At 37.9% G+C, this 24,314-nt stretch overlaps 1 protein-coding gene across 6 annotated transcripts in view; it reads left to right on the top strand.

Annotated features, from left to right (window-relative positions):
- pard3bb (par-3 family cell polarity regulator beta b) overlaps positions 1 to 24,083 on the top strand; it is a 257,492-nt gene extending 233,409 nt beyond the window's left edge. For 5 of the 6 annotated variants that reach the window (XM_028436419.1, XM_028436418.1, XM_028436420.1 and 2 more), the window contains 3 exons: positions 17,471 to 17,674; positions 17,766 to 17,901; positions 18,892 to 24,083. In XM_028436419.1, the coding sequence (XP_028292220.1) occupies positions 17,471 to 17,674; positions 17,766 to 17,880 (319 nt within the window). In that variant the 3' untranslated portion in view covers positions 17,881 to 17,901; positions 18,892 to 24,083. The remainder of the gene's footprint in view (positions 1 to 17,470; positions 17,675 to 17,765; positions 17,902 to 18,891) is intronic. The other variant, XR_003672664.1, reaches the window with a different exon arrangement.
- The last annotated feature ends 231 nt before the right edge of the window (positions 24,084 to 24,314 follow it).

Raw genomic sequence — 24,314 nt, 5'->3', positions numbered from 1 at the left:
TTTCATGTTTAGCAAACAAAAAAACTAAAATCTTTCCTACATCCACTTACAGAATATAACAAAACCCAGACCAGACCTATATAATATATTAAAGTGCAAGCTCACCACTTTGAGAGTTTTAAACTTGTTACATGAACAAAGGTTAAATAATAAACTATAATATCCACTTACACAAATAATCACAAAATATCACTGAGAGGTTTTCATATTTGTCCTTGAGTAGCTCAGTCCTGTAGCGTAGCCTAGCGTAGCTCTGTAGAAGTATCTCAGTAGGTCAACAAAACATTGTGCGTTAATTTTGACAATCTTCCCTCATATCTTAAAGAAAGTCTTCAAGTCTGATTGTTTTGTAAAAGAAAGGTCAGTCTTATAAACTTACAGGTTGATAAATTAATCTACCTACTGTACTGTTCGCACATTCAAACAGTGACTCACGAATGTATTTAAAATAATGACATATTTGATTATTTCTAGTAATGGGTATGGTTTTGGTACAACGGTTAAAAATCATGAGTTTTTGTCCAATTATCTAATAAAGGGTTAGGATTTAGTTATTTGGACAACATTTCATCGTTAGACAATAATAAAAACTGGGATTTTGTCCACTTATTTAATAAAGGGTTGGATGGGATTTCATCCATTGGAATTTTGTCATGCGTTGGCATGCGTTGGACTAATCTATTATTGGGAGAAAATGATGGTGCTTTTGAAAAGATAGTCCACTCAGAAACAGTCCCTCATTCCTCAGTTTTATCCGCTGAGTGACGTCTTGTAATTGCGCCATACTCGGACACGCCCTTTAATCTCTACGACGGATAAAGTGGCACAACTTGTATGATTTCTTATTGCTCTGTGCTGACCACACCGTGACAAAGACCGCAAGCTGCAGGAAACGACGACCACTCTTCCACCTGAGCCAAGTTCGCCCAAAACATTCACTCTCTGATTATTTTAATAAATATTCTATTTTAGGACTAAAATGTTAATGGTTTTTCTCACATATTTCATCAGTCAGGCCCTGATGACTTTCAGTACTCAGTATAAACCATCTGAGCTTTGACTGCAGACGTCGTTCGTCCCATCGAACGTCTCCCTCTGTTAACGACTACATTCAGTATTTCAGGAGCCAGCTTTGATCCAATTGGATTAGCAGAACACCCTTTCCGATTTGTCTTTGTAAATGCTCTTATTAGATTAAAAGAACCATTCAGGTTTGTTGTTCAGGTTTCTGGGAAGGCCGTCACTTCCTCATTATAATGATAATGAGGTGATTAGTAATTAGAAGGCAGATGTTGTGCTGTGTCGCTGTCCTGCTTTCTCTGCCCTCTCCACCTCTTCTTCTGATTTTTTTTCCTTCTCCCTGAGGTGAAAAGGACATTGTTGATGATAATTTCACTCTGCTGACGAGGGAAATGAAACGGGAATGTCTCGCCTCTCTCTTGAGAAGACCCCCCACCCCACCAACCGGGGCCCAAGAGATTCCCAGACCACTTTAGTTCTGCTGCACAATTCATCCCATTGTCCAGTCGTTCTTCTAAGTTTCTCATTGAGACTCTACTTGTTTGTTGGACATGTGGAGAGACCTTGCCCTCCTCCTCCTCCTCGTCCTCCTCCTCCTCCTCCCTCTTTTATTTTCCGCCCTGACCTCTTCTCGGGCCTGTCTTGCAGTAATTCTGATGTGTTCACTCATTGAAGCTTTAAAAAAAGAGGCAGTCAAGCCTTTGATCATTTTGATTGTGGACTGAAAAATGTTGGGTTACAGCCCATAATATGTAGCAGAGGCAGCAGGTGGCCATAATGGGAGTATGATATGCCTTCCTAGGAGTGGACCCCAGGGGTTGGAGAGGAAATTTTTCCTTCAGCCACTAAATCTTTAACAGGTTGTGGGGCTTGAACTGATGTTAACCAATCAGAGCTCATGTGGAGAGAGGAGGACAGTTTTTTACGGGTCGTGATTTTTTCTTTTTTATCGTAGCATTATAACTCAGATAATAACTTTTTTGACTGAAGGATCTTATGTTTTTTTCGGGAAATTTGCTTTGATCTCCTGACATGTTTCTCAGTTGACAGTCAAAACATGTCAGGAGATCAAAGTACATTTCCCGAAATAAAGGAAATCTTAACATATTGAACATATGAACTTGCTGGAATTACTACGCAGAAGTCAAGGACACATCAAAGCGATCAGCAGACACCTCTGAAGAAGACTGGCAGTTGACAGTCGAAACATGTCAGCAGATCAAAGTAAATTCCCTGGAAAAAAAGCTGTCTGAAAAAATGAAACTTGAACATATCATTCAAAAATAACTTGCTGGGATTATTATGGGCAAGTGAAGGAGACATCAGAGCGATCAGCAGACACCTCTGAAGAAGACTGGCAGTTGACAGTCAAAACGTGTCAGGAAATCAAAGTAAATTTAGTTGTCGGAACAAATGAAACTTTAACATATTCAAAAAGAAGTAAAAATGAACTTGCTGGAATTAATACACAGAATTCAAGGACACATCAAAGCAATTGGCTAACTCCTCTGAAGAAGACTGGCAGTTGACAGCCAAAACATGTCAGGAGATCAATGTAAATTTCCAGTTGTCTAAATAAATTAAACCGTAATTTATTATTAAAAAAGAAGACAAAAAGAACTTGCTGGTATTATTACACGGGAAGCCAAGGACACATCAAAGCAGTCAGCAGATGCCCCTGAAAAAGACTGGCAGTTGACATTTGAAATATGTCAGGAGATCAAAGTCAATTTCCTAAAAAAAAAAGTTGTCTGAATAAATTAAGCCGTAACATATTGTTTATAAAGAAGATAAAATGAACTAACTTAAGGATCCCCAAAATGTTTTGTCCTACTTGCTCGACACGCCTTTAATATTTCATGCTTTATTTGCGGTTGATTGTGACTTCCTTGCACATTAAAGTGAACTATAGCTCAATTTATTACTGGGAATTAATCAACCAGATGCTGAAATGACATTAAACCCTGTTTAGACATTGTCATTTAATTTAGTTTAAGGAACAAGGAGGACGGTGCTTCATCTATTACAGCTGTGAAATGTTGTGAAATGTGAACATCTGGCAGGAGTCTAATGACCGTCTGCTGTCTCTGCTGCTGGAGATCTCCTCGCTTTTCAAACTTATATTGCATAGTTAAAAAGTAAATAGGTATCTGTAGTGGTTTTTTTTGTTTTTTTGTGAGAGGATAATGAGCGTGTGCACAACGTGTAGACATTTAAAATTCACCGGTTAAAGATAAAAGGCAACGTTAGTTGTTGTGGTGATTTATGCAATTAGTTGGAGCAGGAAGCAGCCGCAGTGACCCCGACAAGCAGTTGGACCACATCAGTGTGTTAGAAACGAAAGTACATGAATACATCAGTCGTTTTCTACCCTTCGACTGATTTTATATTTATTCTTTATTCATGTCATTTCAGACTTAACTCTTTTTCAGGGACTATTCATTTGTTTTCTCCAGTTCTTCACCTTTAATGTATTAGATCTTCTAAGGCAGTGGTTCTCAACCTTTTCAGCCTGCCACCCCCAAAATATACATAGGTACCAGAGAGCGGGGACCCCCACTGTAGCTGAAGGTGGTTGAACACAGACATGAACATTGAAGAACAGTCATGTAGAGACAGGGTCAACTATAAGGGGGAATAAAGGGGAGAGATTTTTGGGGTCCATCCATAAAGTCAGTAAAATGATGGTCCATTGTTCTATGAATCTGTGATAACCACATTTATTTATTCATCTGAATAATATCCACTGTTATACAGGAACATTTATTATTATTTGATCCATAGTATATAGTCATCTTAAAGATGTAAATTCTTGTTTTAATCAGAAATAAAATGGGTTAAAAGTAACCAAAAATGGCAGAAAAGGTGGTGAAATGGGATTTTAAAAAACACAGAAATTGGTTAAATGTTGCCAATAAAGTAGCCAAAAACAGACAGAAAAAGGTTTCAAAGTGTTAATATTGGAACAATTAGTTTAAAATGGCAAATAACGTTCATGACAAATTGTGAATGTGGTTAAATTGGCAAAAATAGTCATGAAATATTGTGAAAAGACGTTAAAAGTGGCATAATTGGGGCAACATTAGGTTGGACAAGTGGTGGAAAGGGTATATACTGTAAGTGCCAAAAATGTCTTGAAAGTGGAAAAAATGTGCAGAAAAGGCATTGAAATTTGATGGAGAAGTTGCAGAAAAGTAGCAAAAATACATTAAAAGAAGCAAAATATGGCAAGAAAAAAGTGATGAAAATAGGTTCAAATATGGCAAGTTTGGTGTAGTTACAGAAAAAAGGTTAGAAATAAGCAAAAATTAGCCCAAAATGTTCAAAAAATATTCTTAGTTTTTTTACAGCATCTGGCGACCCCCTTCCAGTGTCTCACGACCCCACGGTTTAGAACCCGTCCTAGAGGAGAACACGATTTTAAAGTGTGCTCCTCATATATCTCATCATATCTTTAAAAGGCCACTAGACGGAACAGATAATGCCATCACTGCATTAAGAGATTCAGACTTAGATTATTCAGGATTATTCTCCTGATTTATGAGAGTTCCTACAAAGCCGCTGCGTCTGACTGGGACGTTTCGCATCATTTGATGTAAATGAGGGTTTGTTTTTGATGGAGTCAGTCTGTAGAGTCTGGAATCAGAGACAGAATGTTTCTGTCAACATGTCGAGGTGACCTTAAAAAGCCTTCAAACGCATTGAATTCATTAATTTAAAATCGAGGCTTTAGTTGGCATTAAAATGTCTTGAATCAAGTCTTTTGAAAGTCTTAGAAATGTTAACACAGGAAAAGTAGGATTTTATTTTCTGTTTTTTGTGGTGAGATCACGTAGTTGTAATAGAATTACCAACAAAACAGAGATGTGGTCACGGCTGGAACGGATGCACGCTACGTGCTAGCTAGCTAACTGCATGGTCCCTCATGTAGAAGTCACTTTACTTGGACCTTTTGGGAAATATAAATTAAATGAAACATGTTTGTCCAACCAAGGCCAGCACAATGCAAAAATGCATCCATGTTTTATGTGTAAAATCAACATGTAAAAGAAATGTCCAAATATCTGACAAAACCATTTCACATAAACTTTTAAATACGTATTAGCCTACTTAAATAAAATAGAAATAGAAAACAGAAGTAAAACAAAACATTTCCTTAAATTCTATAATAAAAAAAAAAAAATATGACATTGAACATAAAACGTAAAACACAACTTAAATTAGATTTTCTTTTTTGGAGGGGCTGTGATGATGCACAATGCTTGTATTTATGGTTTAAAACCCAATATCTGTTTTTAAAAACTGCAGAAATTGGTGGGAAGTTGCAAATTAAAGACAGAAAAAGTGGTAAAAAAGGGTTTGAAGTGTCAATATTTCAACAATTAGTTTAAAGTGGCAAATATAGGGCATGACAAATTGTGAATGTTATTAAATTGGCAAAAATAAGCATGAAATATGGTGAAAAGAGGTTAAAAATAACAATAATGGGTCAACAATATGCAACGTTAGTTGGAAAAAGTGATGGAAAGGGTTTATAAGTGCCGAAAATGTCTTGAAAGTGGAAAAATGTGCAAAAGAAGGCATTAAAATGTGATGTAGAAGTTTCAGAAATGGGAGAGATGTAGCAAAAATGTGTTAAAGTGCAAAAATATGGCAAGAAAAAGTGATGAAAATAGGTTAAAATATGACAAGTTTAGTGTAGTTGCAGAAAAAGAGTAAAAATAAGAAGAAATGGGCTCAAATTGTTCAAAAATATTCTTAGTTTGTTGAAAACATCTGGGGACCCTGTCCCAGTGTCTTGTGTGACTCCAAGGTTGAGAACCACTGCTTTAATTTTAGTTTTACTATTATCTTATCAAGCTAAAACCGTCATCAGTTTCATATTTAAGGGAGCATTTCCAGATGTTTTTTTCCACCCTTCCATTAAAGTAGTTGTGGCACTAATGGTGTAACAGGTGAGGATGGACGTGAACTTCCTGTTCCTGTCCTCGTCCTACATTAGCGTTGTTGAATGCAGCATCTTCTCGTGTTTGTCTGTGTCTCTCTCGCTCCTCGCTTTGCAAATGGCACGGCGGTATTATGATGGGATGCGAAACCCCACTCCAAATCCCCATTGTTCTGGCCTCTCTGTGTTTCCGAGGCAACAGTCTCCTACCATCTGGAAGGCCCTCATCCCTCAGTTCCTCTCATTTTCCTCTAATGGCTTTCAGCTCTGTCCCTTTCCAGTCTCATTTCATGTGTCTTTCACTACTTTCATTTTACCCTCGCACACATCTCTTTTTAAAAAACTTCTTTGTGCTCTAATTTGATCCTCTGCTGTTTTGCTCCTTTGTTGCCGTCACTTCTTCCTCTTCTTTTGTACTTTAAGTATTTACTGTATTAACATGCTCTTCTATTTGCTCTGCACTCTGCTTTAATCCTCCGGTGATCACTTCTCTCAACACTTCTGCTGTGTTCATTTAGTATGATGCTAATGTTAGGTTAATGCTAGGCTAGTGAGAATATAATGCTGAGTTAATACTAGGCTAGTGCTAAGCTAATGCTAGGCTGATTGCTAGCCTAATGCTAAGTTAATACTACGCTAGTGCTAAGTTAATGCTAGGTCAATGCTAAGCTAATGTTTAGCCTATGCTAGTTTAATGTTAGGCTAATGCTTAGTTAATACTAGGTTAGTGCTAAGCTGATGCTAGTTTAATGCTAGCTTAATGCTAAATTAACCCTTGGTTAATGTTTAGCTAATGTTAAGCCAATGCTAGTTTAATGTTAAGCTCATGCTAAATGAATCTGGACTAGTGCTAAATTAATACAAGATTAATGCTAAGCTAATACTAGGTTAGTGCTAGGCAAATTCTAAGTTAATATTAGGCTAGTGCTAAGCTAATGCTCGGTTAATGCTAATGTTAATGTTCGGTTAGTGCTAGGCTAATGCTAAGTTAATACTAGGTTAATGTTAGATTAATGCTAAGCTAATGTTAAGTCAATGCTAGGTTAATGCTAGGCTAGTGCTAAGTTAATATTAGGCTAGTGCTATGTCAATGCTAGGTGAATGCTAAGCTAATGTTAATGCTCGGTGAATGCTAGGCTAGCGCTAAGTTAATGCTAAGCTAATACAAGGTTAGTGCTTGGTTAATATTAAGGTAATACTTGGTTAGTGCTAAGTTAATGCTAGGCTAGTGCTAGGTTACTGTTAAGCTAAAATTAGGCTAGAACTAAGCTAATGCTCGGTTAGTGCTAATGCTAGGCTAGGTGTAGGGGATGTGGGGGGTTGGGCTCGGGTTCTGAGTCCTGAGTTACTTTTTTTTTTTAAACTTCTTTGTGCTCTAATTTGATCCTCTGCTGTTTTGCTCCTTTGTTGCCGTCACTTCTTCCTCTTCTTTTGTACTTTAAGTATTTACTGTATTAACATACTCTTCCATTTGCTCTGCACTCTGCTTTAATCCTCCGGTGGTCACTTCTCCTCATTCCACATTTTCTCTCTCTCAACACTTCAGCTGTGTTCCTTTAATATGAGGACGTTGAATTATGCAAAATCACATATTCATCGTCACACACACACGCGGGAGTTTTCCACATCAGGCACAAACACTTACATCCACGGGGGAATGTAATGGTTCTACTTTACTAGTATGTAATCCATGTGTGATATACTGTTGGATTAATCCTACTTGACAGAGCTTTATTGACAAAGACAGCTTAGAGCCCCTGAATGGTGTTTGGTTTCACTGAAATGTGTGTGTGTGTGTGCGTGTGTGTGTGTGCGTGTGCGTGTGCGTGTGCAGATGCTAACTTTTAGGAGGCTTACATGTTGAAGTTTCTGTCACTCCCTTTTTATATATTTAGTGAGGATGCAGGAGGCATGTTAGGCTAATGCTAGGTTAATGCTAGGCTAGTGCTAGGCTAATACTCGGTTAATATTAGGTTCGAGCTAAGATAATGTTAGGCTATTGCTAATCTAATGTTAGGCTATTGCTAATCTAATGTTAGGCTATTGCTAATCTAATGTTAGGCTATTGCTAATCTAATGTTAGGCTATTGCTAATCTAATGTTAATGATTTACTTAAAACATGTTTTATGTCAAATATTTTGTCTTACAAATGCACAAAAAACCCACGATCGATTAATAAATCACGTCAGACTCTAATGAATGTGTCATCTGGGCGTAGCTGTTATAACCCGCACAATAGTGGGCGAAGGAGATTCAAACAAAAATCCGATTTAGCAAAAATGCAAATTAATTACAGAGACTGTTTACTGCCACAGCTTTACTCACAGATGGCTGCAAAGTCAGCATTTCTAAAACGAACGAATCAAAAAGAATAAAAACATTTCTATAGAGATCATGTTAATTTTTTTTGTTCTTCTTGTTTTCCCCACAGCATTGTTTTTCCTGCTTAGACTCACATGATTCAACAGTATGTTTGTTGATATCACCTCCAACATTTCATAGTGAGGCTCTCCTTGGTCACTCTGACTTTCCTAACAGTTTTCGAATCTTCGTAAATCACGTGCATGGCTGTTTTGGAGTCTATTTGGGACAATATGTTAAAGCTGATATACCAAGTTTCTGAGAAATCTATGTTTATGTATGATTTTACTTTTACTATAGTCTACTGCTGGTGGTCATTCATATACATTAATGTACGTATATAGGTCCCTCTGTCATCCTATAGACCCCTGTACAAATGGAAACAAGCGCCATGATTGCCCAGCCAATAGGCTTCAACTTTCTGTTTATAAGTCTGTCAATCAAAGTGAATGCAGAACTGTAAACAGGTAAATATGATTTTGGCTCTTACCTGACCCATAGACCTATATTAATGTGATCTTGTTCTGTTCTGCGATGCGCGTGCAGAAAAGTAGAGGCGTGGCTTCTTCAGTGGGAGGAAGTGGTGCTGTTTAGGGCGGGACATCGAGACGTTTCTCAGAAACTCTGACTATCAGCTTTAACGTTTAATTTATTCAGACAACTGTTCCTTAGGATATCCACTTTGCTCCTCTGACATGTTTCGACTGTCAACTGCCAGTCTTCATCAGAGGCGTCTGCTAATTGCTTTGATGTTTCTTTTGAAACATTTGGGATGTTGATAAACTTGCTTCTTAGGAACAGTCTGTCCCATGTGAGTTTTGCCTTGTTTGCTTCATTCCTCTGTTGTTTATGATCTCCGTACGTGAGAACATGAAGTAACGACTCTTGTTTCAGTGTACGATGGTTTGATTATTTCTGAAATGGCTAATTTAACACAGAGACAAAGATTAGCCTGCGTTTTTAATCCTCTCAGCATCATTCCTGCACATTAAAGCTGTTCTTGTTCTTGGCTCCTATTGGACTTTTAGAGCCGCCTGTGACCCATTCTTCAACCAAACGCTTGTTAGCTTTAGCAAATGGTGTTGAACATTCAAATGTTGTGTCTATCTTACGTGGTATGCCCTCTTATCCTGGGCAATAATACCCTTACTTAACCTTTGACCCCATCTTCTAAGTGTTTGCTGGGAACCGATGGAGTGTCATGTGACTTCAAGAGGTCAGAGGTCGAGATAGGTTTAGCGGTTACACACGCACACTGGCCAATAGAAACCTCATTGACAGCTGAATCAACACACACACACACACACACAGGAGTGAGTAACGGGTGCGTACACACACACCCATCATCACAAAAACATCTTATTGACTAAACACTGAAAGAGAAAAGCCGGCTGCTGCTAATCACGTAGCTCTGTCCTGGTAAAAGTTTGTATTTCTTCACCAGTTCCAGATGTTACACTGTAGTGTGTATTAGTGTAGTGTGTAATCTGCTTTACCTCTCTCACACTACTGCCAATCATTTCGTTCTCTCCTCCTATTTGCATGTTTTGGAGGATTTCAGCTCCTAGGCGTTAATCACTAATACAGCTTTAGGCTAAATGCTCATTTTTGTTTTCATTATGGATTAATGCACACAAATAATCGCTGTACTTCATTAAGATTTCCACTAAAAATGTAAGGATGTCATTTAGAAGTAATTGGTCTAAATTATCTTAGAATTATCAAACAAATATAGGATTTTTGTGTTCCACTGGTTCTCTTCTTCTTCTTCTTCTTCTTCTTCTTCTTCTTCTTCTTCTTCTTCTTCTTCTTCTTCTTCTTCTTCTTCTTCTTCTTCTTCTTCTTCTTCTTCTTCTTCTTCTTCTTCTTCTTCTTCTTCTTCTTCTTCTTCTTCTTCTTCTTCTTCTTCTTCTTCTTCTTCTCATATTAATACGGACAAGTTTAATCTCAATTGAGCTGCAGATTAGTTTTCACTTCAATATATAAATAATATGTAAAATGTTTGATTGAATTTGTGTATTTAAAAGGACTGAGATATCTACAACACAATTTTACTTTTTCCTGCTGGCCGAATTTGAAGCTTTAAAGGGCCAGATTTGACCCCCGGGCCTCGAGTTTGACAAATTGTTAATATAGGGGTCACAAACAAAGTATATAGAAGATTAATTAAAAAATATATAATTTTTTTAAAAAGGAAAATGATGAGCTTTGCCTCTGCCTCTGGGGTTGTCTTCTGTTCGAGAGGTTGGGGGTTCGATTCCGAGGCAGGATTCTAAACCCTGTGTTGCTCAGACATGGTAGATTTCTGCACTTGACAAGATATTATATTATATATTATATTCATAATTTTATTCTTCAGTGTTGTCCTCATTTATTAAAAACTAAAATCTTCAAACATTAAAAACATTTTAAAGTCAAACAAAACCTAAAACATAAATAATGTATTTTCACATGTTTTGTTTATCTAATGTGTAGAAAAGAGAAACTAAATAGTAAATATGAACTTTTTTTTTTTATTCCCTCAGTGTTTGAATGCTGCATCTTTGTGATTAAAACTCTATAATGATGTATTGTATTAAGAAGATGAAACTAAGTTAAAATTAGTCCACGTGCGTCGCAGGATTCTGTTTTATTAGTAAACTGTATCAACACGTTCCCTGGACATAATCGTCACACTGTTGAAGACAATCTGAATAAAAAAAAAATTGCTCTTCCCCAACTTTGAAAGTGAAATCACTTTAAAGTGGATTGTCTTTTTATAAAGTCTCCAGAGGAAATAAGTGAGTTAAAGCTGCGGTAGTTCATTTTCTGCTCTCAGCCCCATGCCGCTCTGCTAGTTTTCTTTCTCACCCTGTGCACCCCCCCCCCCCCCCCCCCCCTTTTTTTATGGGTTTATTGGGACGATCCGTCTGCAAACATGCCGTCACTTTCAGCTTATGAGCTTTTTTTTTTTTTTTTTTTAAACTCGTCACTGTTTCGGTTCCTTTCTCTTGTTTAAAAAAAATGCATAGAAAGTGAACGTTTGTGCAGAGAGCGAAGGTGGGAACACTCCTCGTTTGTTCTAAAATGTAAATATCACACAATCAGAAATGCAAGGGATTTATCACAATTATCAATTATTTGTATGCATATCTGATCACATGACAACGTTCAGGAAGTCGCCCCAACAGGAAGTATGGCCTTCACTTTTCTACTTTGCTTCAAATGTTCTTTTATGTTAACTTGTAACTTAAAGCGGGTTTACCACATAATTCACATTTTTATTAAACTGTACCTGTATTGATAAGTGTTTTCATCACTTTGCCAAATGACATTTCTTCTGTTTTGACGGATTGAAAGCTGTGCAAAAACAACGGCAGATGTTGATATTCATGGAAACACCTGAATACGTAATATGATATCACATAAACAAAGCAAAACAAAAATGACTTCAAGCGAAACATGATTAAATAAAAACACTTCTTAAAGAGTAACTGAACCCCAAAACAAGTTTTGTTGACATTTTAGTGAAAATATAAATGAATTTTGCTCTTTGCTGAGAATTGGGAATTCTGACGTTTTGGTGGCTCCGCCCCTTCGATAAAAGCTACTACCTCTGAATCTACAATCTGATTAGTAGGTTTGATTGAAAGTAGCATGAATAGAGAGCTATAGTGAGTTATGGGTAGCTAGTCATCGTCATTATTAGTATAATCAATTTCTCTGCACTCGGCCGCGATGTCTGCTTCAGTCATCGCATCTTGTTTCGGTGAATACAAGTGCATTTTTGGCCGAAACCAAAAATGGCCGAATTTTTGGTGCATCACTAGTATAGACTGGGCGTGTCTTAAATGCTCCAGGAGCCCCGCCCGTAATCTAGGTGAATTTTCAGCCCAAACCTCAGGCTTTAGTTAGAATAGAATAGAATATACATCTATTATGTAAGAAACTTTTTGACTTTTGGTTCTAAACTTTTCCAAAGTCCAAGTCACATGACCATTTGTCAACAAACCCATTGTTATAGTTAGAGACAAAAAACAACTTGAGCAACAATTTCTACGTTGTGTGAGTTCATTCTTTTTTTTTTTAAAGAAATACCTTTAATGTATTGATCTACGAGGCCTATATATCTATATCTATATCTGTTTTATAATAATGTGTTAGTTAACATCCTCAGCAGATTTCAACAAGTACGTTAAACCTCCTGAAGAACTGTTGTCATTGATTACATCTGTTTCTCTCATTCTATCACACACACACACACACACACACACACACAACCTCTTCAATTTATTCTAACTCCCATCCGACTGTGCACAAATTAGCCTCCTCCAGAGCAAGGGCAGGGGGAGGGGGAGGGGTGTGTGTGAGGGTATGGGGTAATTAAGAACCAACACTGTGCGTGTCCATGTGCTGGTGTGTAGTTGTGTTATTGTGTGTCTGTGTGTGTATGACTTCATATTTAACCGATAAGACGCATGTGCATAAGTGTTTTTGTCCTGAAACTGTATCTCTGCACAGTGCGTGGTGTTTATGGCTGTGTGTGTGTGTGTGTGTGTGTGTGTGTGTGTGTGTGTGTGTGTGTGTGTGTGTGTGTGTGTGTGTGTGTGTGTGTGTGTGTGTGTGTGTGTGTGTGTGTGTGCGCGTGTGTGTGTGTGTGTGTGTGTGTGTGTGTGTGTGTGTGTGTGTGTGTGTGTGTGTGTGTGTGTGTGTGCGCGTGTGTGTGTGTGCGCGTGCGCGTGCGTGTGCGTGCGTAATGGGCTCCATCCACACATTGCTCCCTAATCCCCAGCTGCTGTGCAGTGCTGACTGGGCTCCTGGAGGGAGATTCCAAACTCGCCTTCCGGATTTACAGTGGATTCTCTGCAGATTACCACTGGATACCAGCGCAGCTCCCAGTACCACTACAGCCCCTCCCAGTACCACTACAGCCCCTCCCAGTACCACCACAGCTCCCAGTACCACCATAGCTAAACTAAAGCTGTTATTCAGGGTTTTTCCACCTGTCGCCTGGAAATAAAATGGGATCGCCTGAAATATAAAGTAATAATAAAATTTTAAAAAAAATGACTGATTCAAATTGTAATTTTAAATGTTATTGTATTAATTTTTTTGTATTTATCTATTTTTCACAATTAAAAACAATACATAATATCACAGAAATAGATGTACAGTGCAGGAAGAGGCAGAAAGCTCAAAAAGCTTAAAATAATTACTAATCTTTTTCTAATTAAATCACCACGCACAATCTTAAACATCTGTATTCTATACTTTAATTTTCTTAAATAAAAATCTAGTTCTAATAAAACTAATGCACTGCACTAATCCTTACCATTCTGTATTTGTATCACAGTATAACAAATATGATTAAAAAAGAAAACACATTTTAGACAAAGTTAATCTCTTGGGTCGCCAGAAATATGTGATATAAAAATGGAGTCAAGATCCGAAAAATAATATAGTATTTACACATCAAAGAGTCTGATATTAAATTATTGGGTTTGTGTTTAATTGCAACAAATGCTAAAAATTTTTTAGATGTTCCTCTAGCCCCCATTATTGGCCCACCGATATTACCGCCAGATATTTGCCATAAAACGGTTGACATCAACCAATATTGAAAAACTGATATACCTCCTTGTTTGTGTTATTGAGTTTACTTTCTATATGTGTTACAGCGCTAACTAGTGGTGGGAAAAAATATATTTTAGGTTTCCCGCCCTGATAAACCAGAAGTACCGGACCGTAACACGGTAATACCTGCAAGAAATGACTTGTTCCTGAAATATGAAATGACTTTATTTCCGTTCTGTGAGCTAAAGTAACGTTTGTAAGTGTTTTCAGTGGTAGACGGTGTTTATGAGGTAATATGGATCCGTGCCCCCTGTTTGGTACATATTAGCTTACAGGCTAACTGCGAAGCTAACAGTAGCTGCGTTTCCATTACCCTTGGAAATGTGCAAAATCATAATAGCGCAATAAGAACTGGTAATGGAAACACCCAAATTAAAAAAAAAAACACTCAAATATTGCAAAAAAGTTTTTGTCGCAAAAGCACCATGGAAACATAATTTCCGCAAATACACGTCCCAGGACGTGACGTACTTGGTCACATGACCACTTCTCTCTGACTAAACATGACGCAGTACATGTGGACAGAAGAGGAAACCGGGACATTTTTTAGCATTATACTTAACAAATTATTAGTGCAACTTTAGACGAGAAACAACAAAGGAATGCAGAGCGTTCTAAGGAGGTTTTGAGTGTCCGTCTTCCTGCGCCGAAGTCTTGCGGGATGAGATTTCACGGCAGTTACGAGGCTCCAGCACAAAACAACGTTCAGTGGAAACACGTTCAAAGCGCAATTATACTTTAGCGACATTTAGAAATATCGCTTTTATTTTGCAAAAATCTGTAATAGAAACCCAGCTACTAACTCACTAGCTTTGCCAATGGATCTGCATAACGTGTACGAACTATGTAACAAATGTGTAATGTTTGTTGCACAATACTGAACAGTTACAGTTTCATAGTAAACCTTTATTTGAACTTCTCAGAATCATTAAACACGGCATGTGACGTTAAACCATCCTTTTTGCCAAACGATGGTAGTCAACATGAGGTTCACCATGTGAGTGGCGTGGGAGCTGCATCTCAGATATGAGAAGGATGTAGATTTTGGACGCATCATCAGTAGTGTTTTTTTAGGGCAGCGGCTATCTCTACGGTTCAATATACTGACATTCTATCTGTATACAGCGCCCCTATTTGGCTTGTTTAGGTCACGTGACTAAGACTAAACCTAACCCTAAGACGCGACATACTTGTACTTGGGTAACCATCAGGGGTTGTCTGTACGATAACTTTTTTCTTTGAATCAGGGGGTGTTTCAGCCTTTTTTAACACTAGACATCCTCATCAAAGGTGGCCAGCTACAGGGTCATCAAGCCTGAGCTTGCATTGTTAATAAAGTTAGACAAGTTTTTTTTGTTTTTTTTTTTTGCACAGATGATGTATAGTTGTGGAATACAACCAGTGAGGCATCACATTAAAAGTTGACTAAACCCGTCACTAATATTTAGTGGTGTATAATATCTGATATCGACAAGAAGCTTTTTACACTGATTTCTTTGGTCTTTTTACTCTTGCATCATCTATTTTCTCCTGCTTTCCTTCTCATTCAGGGGGATAAATGTAAAGTGACTGATACAGCCACAACTGTCATGGAAGGATTGTAAACCCTGCAGTTCGTCTGGCAGGTGGACAACGCGCAGTCATAAATTGTCCAGAAAGATTAAGACAGAATCAGGCAGAGCTGCTGAAAGCCTGGGCAGCGATCGTGAGCAAAGATATGTGAAACATACACAGCTGGTACGTTCCATAATAATCATTAAAGCAGGAAAAAGCAAGAAAAAGTGTGCAGACAGGTGACGGATAGGCTGACGTGTGAGCAGTAATCTAATGTGCTCATGGTGCCAGGCAGAGCACAGGCAGACATCCCAAACATGACGGGCATGTGGGTAGTTAGAGGCTCTCCACTGCTGACCACCCAGCATGGAGACCACCAGCACGCTGCTATGTATTTACCTTCTCAGACCTGTTTCATTTACTTTGCTTATGTGGATCTGACATATTTCTGCTTCTTCACGGCTGGAGCCTGTGTGTGTGTGAGAAACGAAATGAAGGATTTAAGCTGTGAGAGGGAGGCAGATGGGTGGATGGAGGCAGAATGGGAGGCAAATGTTGACAAATAAATGAGACAGAAAGACAGGCGGATAAAATCTAATACCTCGTAATGTTTGCTATGTGCACGGCACATGTTTGTGTACTGGGTTTCCTCTGGGCTCAAGACATCAATATCTATTAACGGGACAAGGCTGGATTACCACAGCCGTGTGTGTGTGTGTGTGTGTGTGTGTGTGTGTGTGTGTGTGTGTGTGTGTGTGTGTGTGCGTGTGCGTGTGCGTGTGCGTGTGCGTGTGCGTGTGTGTGTGTCAGCAGAGCTCCAGTCTGTGTAAAACTGTTGCATGTTTGTCTTCTCTTGTTGCTATGAGATCTTTGGCCCGTTGCTGATGTCTCCGTGTTTAAATTCTTCTCCCTTTTCTGGCTCCTGTTATTTTTCATCCTCGTCAAACTTGTTTTTTTAACATTTTACGCCTGAGCGAGAAGCCAAGAGTGAGACGACGTGCAACAAGTGCACATCTACAACTTCAAATTAAACAAAAGAAGAAAGTAAAGCGCGATCATAGGATTTCTTTGGAACATGTGTAAAGGGATAGATTTTAGTTTCAAAGGGATCCGCTACTGTTTTTTTTTTTTTATTTTACAAATTTGGCCTAAAATCTTTGAAATGTACTTATTAACAGATCTATGCCTTACAAAACACATTATTTTGGCAACAAATTCATTTAATTGCCTTTCAAAAATTGAGACTACTTTACAGTTTTACAGCCTGTTTTTCTCTATCTTCAAATCACATGATTGATGATGTCACACTGCCTGTAAACATCCCATTGTTTTCTATTAGAGTGAAGCATTCAGCCTGATTTTTAAATAATTTAGCAGCTTTTTAGATCATTTAGCAGCTGTTTTAGTCAAAATGCCAACTTGTGCTGCTTTCGTTTACTCTAAATAATCAGGAAAAGTTAAAGATGTTGATGTAAACCTGTTTTGTTTAATGATCAGAGGATTAAAACAGTTGCGACAGCTCCAACTCTGCGGTTTTGTTGTAGACTATGAAGCAGAGAAGAAGAGTTCTCCTAAAGGATCTTTACTCTCCCTTAAACAGTGCGCTGACATGCTCTGGTGGCTAAAGTTAGCAAGTAAGTCATAGACTCCAACAGTCCGTGATTGTTCTGAAAAGTGCAGTCAATGGTTTTTTTTTTTTGGTAAAAGTTTTATTATACCTCATAGTGTGAAAAATAGATGGTTTTTTTTGCTTTAAATAAATGTAAGAGGGAATAGTTTCATTAAGTATTAACAATAAAAAAGTAAAACCTTTGTGTGTGTGTTTTTTTTTTTTTTTTTGTTGTGTCAAATTAATTTGTTCTTTTTTTATTTTCCCAGTTTGACCTAAAAGTCTGGTTTTAACCTCAGCGCATTCATTTTTCTTTTTAAATCTGGTTAAATATGAGATATTAATGAGGTGTATTTGTGTTTTCCAGACGAGCTCCTCTGGACCCCATGCAGATCTGGTCCACTCATTACCCTCCCCCTCCCCACCCCCCCCAGGGATTCCCACAGTCTCCATCCTACCCCAACCATAGCCCCCACCCAGGCCCGTCTTATCCCAGCTACTCACCTGGACACCCGTACGCCCGCCCTGGGGACCCTCGAGGTGTGGACCCAGGTTTCTACCCCCACCTGAAGTAAATACACTCACACAAGATGAAAACCTCTGACTCACATTGACTTTTTCTTGATATTTTTTATTCTTGCTTTTGTTTTTATTTCGTCCAGCCCTCAGCAGAGAGGACCTCTGAGGCAGGACGTGCCCCCCTCACCCACGCCCCCCCTCCGTGGGCTGCGCTACGACACTATGACACGTGGAAGTGGGGGTGGAGGTTACAGGTAGGAGCTTCCTGTCAATGTACAGGTAAGAAACTCATCATACACTGGGGTTTATATTTACATTTACCTCAGAAAAAAGACAGGGAGAGCCCCCATCCTGCATGTTTTAGATCAGAAATAATTAGCTTTATTCACAGTGGGGGCCACGTGAGTCTGAATGTTTGATTCAAGGGCCACGTTATGAACTTTCAGGTTAGAATAATGACCAATCAGAACATTAATAGAGGGTTTTTATTGTTGTTTTGTGTATTTTCTGAATTGTACTGTGTATTTTTTGTTTGGTTTACTTTGTTTGTTGTTGTTTTGTATTTTTCAAGTTACTTTGTTTTGGGATTTTTTTTGCCGTTTAGTGTCATTTATTGTCATTTTGTGTATTTTTTTTGTTTGGTATATGCTTTCTGGTTATTTTTTGTAGTCGTGTGTGTTTTTAGGGTAATTTTGTTTACTTCAGTTGTTTTTTGTGTATTTATGTTGTCATTTTGTGTATTTTGTTGTAATTTAGTGTGTTTTTAAGTCATTTTGTGTATTTTTGTTGTGGTTTGGTTCGTCCTTGTTATTTTTGTAGTCATCTTGTGTGTTTTTGGAGTAATTAGAATTATTTTAGTTGTTTTTTTGGGTATTTGTGTTGTCATTTTGTGTATTTTTGTTGTTGTTTGGTTTATATTTGGTATTACATTTTTGTAGTGTGTGTTTTTCGAGTAATTTGGATTATTTTTGTAGTTTTTTGTGCAATCATGTTGTGTATTTTTGTGTAATTTTGTATGTTAAGTCATTTTATGTATTTTTGCTGCTGTTTGGCATTTTTTGTTATTTTTGTTGTCATCCTGTGTGCTCTGGGAGTAATTTTAGTTTTGTTTTTTTTCATTTTTCATTTAGTGTATTTTAGACTAATTTTGTGCATTTACTCTGGGAGGCTGAAACTTAAACATTAATCTTGACTGTATCGACTGTCGTTTAAATTCCACAGTAAAACAAGTGAAATACTGAAAGTTGTGTTTGTTTCGTCCCCCATCAGATGGACCCCAGGACAGAAAGGTGTGATATGAGTGGAAACAAATCATCATCACTGCAACAAAACAAACCCAGAACTGAATGAAACCACACCTGCACCTGTTCAGAGACAACGGGAAGCTTCTGTTCTCGCTGGAATGATGGTTTCAAACTTCTAAATCACTCATTATTATCACACATTGTTATAAAGGCCATTAAACGAAGGAGCCACGTGCTGAACGAGCCCCAAACATCTTCACATCCATCCTGTCAAACCATTACTAATGATGGTCAACACTAATTATTTTTGTTAAGTGAAACATTCTCTGTGCTTTTTAATTGCTGGGCTTGTTTTTCCAACAAAGATCAGTCTAATCACTTTGGCTGTAATGGGAGAGGGAAAGCACACCTGGCGTTTGGTGTGCAGTGTTGGGAAGCGATCCCGTCCAACCACGTGGTAGCAATATGAGAAAGCAGCTGTGAAAGTGCTCATCTCCACATGGCATGTCGCTACATGCACGCCGGCTCGGGTCAGCGGGGCTGGATGTTCTCGTTATGTTTCAGCTGTCATCCTCTGCCTGTTAATACGACCAACTGATTCACAACACTTTACGCTACATGGTTAGCTTAGCGCTAAACCTTTCCCGGGCACATGTTTTATTTACATCAGGCATGATACTGACTGATACTGGGACTGTTACACGCTGGAACACGTGTGTCAAACTCAAGGCCCGAGGGCCAAATCTGGCCCTTTAGAGCAATGGTTCTCAACCTTGGGGTCAGGACCCTATTTGTGGTTGCAAGACACTGAGGGAGGGCTGCCATATGCCTTAAAGAAACTAAAAATATTCTTCCAGCAATTTGAGCCCATTTTTCCAAACTCGCCATATTTTAACCTTTTTCCATCGCTTTTTTTGCCATATTTTTGCTCCTTTTAATGTATTTTTGCTACATTACTCCCATGTCTACCATTTCTCCATCAAATTTCAATGCCACCTCTGCACATTTTTCAGAGACAAAGACATTTTCCGCACTTATAAACCCTTTTTCACCGAATGTTGCATATGTTGAGCCATTATTGTCTCTTTTTTCCATATTTCATGCTTATATTTGCCAACTTAATCAAATTCACAATTTGTCATGTCCATTATTTGCTATTGCTGCTAATAATTGTTCAAATATTAATACTTTGAACCCTTTTTACCAATTTTTCTGTCCGTTTTTGGCCACTCTAATTTGCAACCTTTAACCAATTTCTGTGGTTTTTACAAACCCATTTCACCACCAAAATAACTCCGTGTTTGGCCCCTGATCTAAATTGAGTTTGACACGCCTGTGCGAGAATATCTCTGCCGTCTTGGTCGTGCACTGCAGGCTCAGGTGATTAAACCACTATATAAAGTAAGCTGTGGTTCTCAATCTGTGGCGTTAACACTGTAAACCTGGCAGTAAAGAGGTGAGAATCCTCAGACTAACACAACTGAACAACAGTATTACATGTAAGAGAGATTTGTTGCTTAGAATTGGTATTTTGATTATAATAGCTGAAGCTAAAATGTAATTAAGTGAACAATCGCACCATTTTTTATAGTTAAATTTAGACTTTACTCAGCAGAAGGAAGGCGTAGGAAAGGAAATGAAGAAAGAAGAGGATGTCGTGGTGTATGTAAATGAAGTTAAGTTGATAAAAAATTCAAAAGGGGAGAAAGAAATGAAAGGATGGAAGAAAAAAGATCAAACTAACAGTTATTAAAGGAAGGAGGTGAACGAGGAATGATGGAGAACAGGTGCAGTAGAGGGAGAGGAAAGAGTGAGTTTTGTATTTACGGAACGAAGTGAATTTCATTGAGGCGGCGCTCCCTAAAATCGGGCTGACAGTCACTTAAAATGTGACACGACTGAGAAGTGACACTGAAATCCGTCTCATCCGTTTGGATCATTCACTCCAGCGCTCAGAGCTGCCACTGTGACAGACAGACGGACAACACAGAAAAGGAACAAAATGGCAGTTTTCCTTAACGTGGGGGCAGCACTTTACTCGCCTTTGGTATGGGATACTGCTGTGTGATGTTTACTCACACTGTCGTAACCCTGACTGTTCCAGCTCACAGGAAATGAAGTCATTAGTCCCTGAACCAAAACAACAACAGTCATCGTCGTAGTTTGTAGAGTAGCGGTAGCTACAGTTGAGGCCAAAATGATTAGCCCTCTCTTATGAAATAAGACAAAACTCTTGATTTCTTCAAGGAAATGGCCAATAACAAGTGTTTGTAGTGTATTTGTTTCCAGAATAACAAATACAAAATTTTCCCTAAGATTAAGGTCTGGGTTCTGTGCGAGCCACTCCAGGACCTTGGTTTTGGTATCTTTTTGATGTGTGCTTTGAGTCACTTTATTGTTGGAGGACCCAGTGACGACACAAGGCAAGCGTACACGCAGATTTCTGCATATTATCCTTTTTTTCATTGAATTTTACTTTCCAAAATGTACCAAAAGCTACTAAATAGCACTGGTGAATGGTTGATTGTATGAAGTTTATCAATGCTGCAACATTTGTTGGAAAATGTTCCATAATTCCTGGGGCGCTAATCATTTTGGCCTTAACTGTATTCTTCAAAAGTTCTAATAAATGCATGCCTGTAACCAGAGTTCTCCACACTGATGATGGATAGGGTTACGTTACAGAAACAATGAGGCTGAGATGTTTCCTATAAACACATTAAACCTATGGCTCTGCACAGACAAAGGTCACTCCGCCAACATAGCTCTACATCTCTAGATGACATGTCTAGACATACTGTATCTTGTTCTCCATGATAGTTTACGGTCTACCAGTTCCGACGAAGCAAGATTACTGAATTACCTGAAAAACATAAAACAATGAAAATTATTAGTTCTTTTTTTCAGACTAAGCTTAGCCTATGATGTCTACAGTATGTTAATGTTATATTTCAATACTTTTTTGTCTGGATATTGGCGGAAAGACATATCCAATTCACTTCTGTCTTGTCCAAATGTAGAATGCAGATATCTACTGTACACCATCATGCCTAGACAAAAGTCCATCACTTTTTCCATTCATGTCTATAGGGTACTTCATTACGTTATCTATAACGTCATATCTCCTCTTCAAAACTCGTTGAAGATACTGTATCTTGAACTCGAGTTTGAACTTGAGTTTGAACTGTTTTATGATTTTTATGGCGGACATTATTTAGATTTAGGGGTGTAACGATTGATTTTATCAATGATTTGATTTGAATCCAATATGATTCAGTAACTTTTTAGCTAAAATAATAATTCAACCAATGTGACTGAAATAAATCCCTGGTTACTGGACACAGCAGGTGAGCTTTCCTGGATTCCCGATGTTTCTTGTGGGAGAATCATCTATAAATTAATTTTGGACATAAACAAACAGGTAAACAACTCTTGACGGTCGACACAGCGAGTGACTGATTAATTTCTCGTTCGTCGGCTTCTCTTCAATGCTATGTTTTGTTGTCTGCTGGCACGTGGCTATGACGTAACGTCTTTATTATTAAAATAACTTTCAATACACATCCATATAAAGTCTGCCGTGCTTAAATCCAATGCGTTATTTCCTTGTATAGATACAATCGATTGATTAACTTTTGAAACGATTTTAAATTGATCCGGAAGGACAACTTGCCGAGCACAGATCGATGTAGTTAAATCGTAGGAATATAAATCAATTCATTGATCTAATATATGAATCGTTACACCCTTAGTTAGATTTATGCAAATCAATTCATGAACATTACGCATTTCTCAAAGGTTTTTACGCCAAGACGAAACTACGTCCCCTTACCCGTTCTCTGTATAAGGAACTTCGTTAAAGACATCTCAGACATTATTTTCATAAGGCTAAACAAAAATCATGACATAGATACAGTATGAGGCTTTAATTAAAGATATGAATATTGTTCCTTTGACATCTAAGGTGATGGCTTTTGATATTTGAGATATTTATAATGTTGATTTCGGATCGGCACGTTTAGGTAGTAAATGTTTAAACGGTTAGCCAAAGAAATGGTTGTTCTAGATATATTTTATCACAATTCAGAGGAGGCAGAATGTGCTTGAAATATCTATAATGACATACTTCATAGAACTAATGGGAAAGGTTGACTTATGCCAAGGCAAAGTAAAGTGGGAGATTTCTGTCATTTTAACTTGTACTTATCGAGATTGACTCGTCGATGCTTCTAACCAATATCAAGGCTAGTTGTTAAATGGTGAAATAGCTGATTTTAAGAGATCAGGCACCAGAAAAAGGTTTCTACCAGGTTGGAGAGCCAAACTGGTTGGTTCTATGTTGCTGAAATGCTCCGTGAATGTCTTTTTTTTAACAGTTATCAGATATTTTTGTTAACGAATGCTGTTATTTTTACCTTGTTGGTTTCCGATACAAAACTAGGAGAGAAAACTTTTAAAACCTAAAAAAAAAACCAAAACAACATAAAGTAACTTTTGACTTCAGTATTTATAACAGAATGTTGCACTGATGTTTTCTGCCACAGCACATTCCACTAGATGGTCCTCGTTGTCCAGGAAATGTTTGGAATCTTTAGCTGAGAAACAAAACAAACCAAAAGTTATAACTGTTTCTTTTTTTTATTCCAGTAAACAGATGAGTGACAGCATCAGAGCTAATGCTAACAGGTCAGTGCCTGATGATGATGAGTGTGTATGTCTTACAGTATATTGATAGTCTTAACGTAAACTTGTCTTTTTCTGGTACTTTTTCTTCTTAATTAACACGTGCACAGTACACATGTATGCTATGAATGATCGTTGATGTTTTCTGAGCCACACGGTGTTTGGTTGGAAACAGGAAGTGTTTTTTTTTAAAATCACTTCTACACATTCACTCCACTGGTGTTTCACCTAAAACTGCTGGAGATGAAAACTTTTTATCAGTTTGAAGATCATTTGTTCTGCCAACACATTTCTGGTGTTTTCATGAAATAGAAGTTGTTTATTTTGGGGTTAACGCAGAAAGATTAATAACAGTGAATATCAGGAACAAACTAGAACAAAAATGGAGTCGAATCAATTAGTGTCCACCTTGGCCGTGTTGTAAATGTCACACTAACGTACTATTCATACTAATTCTGACGTCAAAATGAGTATGTAGTGCGTTCACATTAGATAGTATGAAGAGATTGAGTATGCGAGGAATACCGAGATGTATGCACAGTGGGCACACTAGTCATACTCAACCGTCCCATGATGCATTATTATTAATATTCATAATGAAAATACATTTTATTTTAAAGTGCTTTTTCTAGAAACGGTTAAAATAACAACAGCAAAAACATAGAAATATATATATAGAAATAAAGAAAAACATCAGTTTAACAAAAAAGGCCAGAAACGAGCACGAATGAGTGAAACAGGTGTGATGCATTGTGAGCAGAATGT

Source organism: Gouania willdenowi, chromosome 21 (assembly GCF_900634775.1).
Source record: "Gouania willdenowi chromosome 21, fGouWil2.1, whole genome shotgun sequence".
NCBI lineage: Eukaryota > Metazoa > Chordata > Actinopteri > Blenniiformes > Gobiesocidae > Gouania > Gouania willdenowi.
Note: the sequence above shows the minus strand (reverse complement) of the source record. Positions and strands in the feature narration are given on the sequence as shown.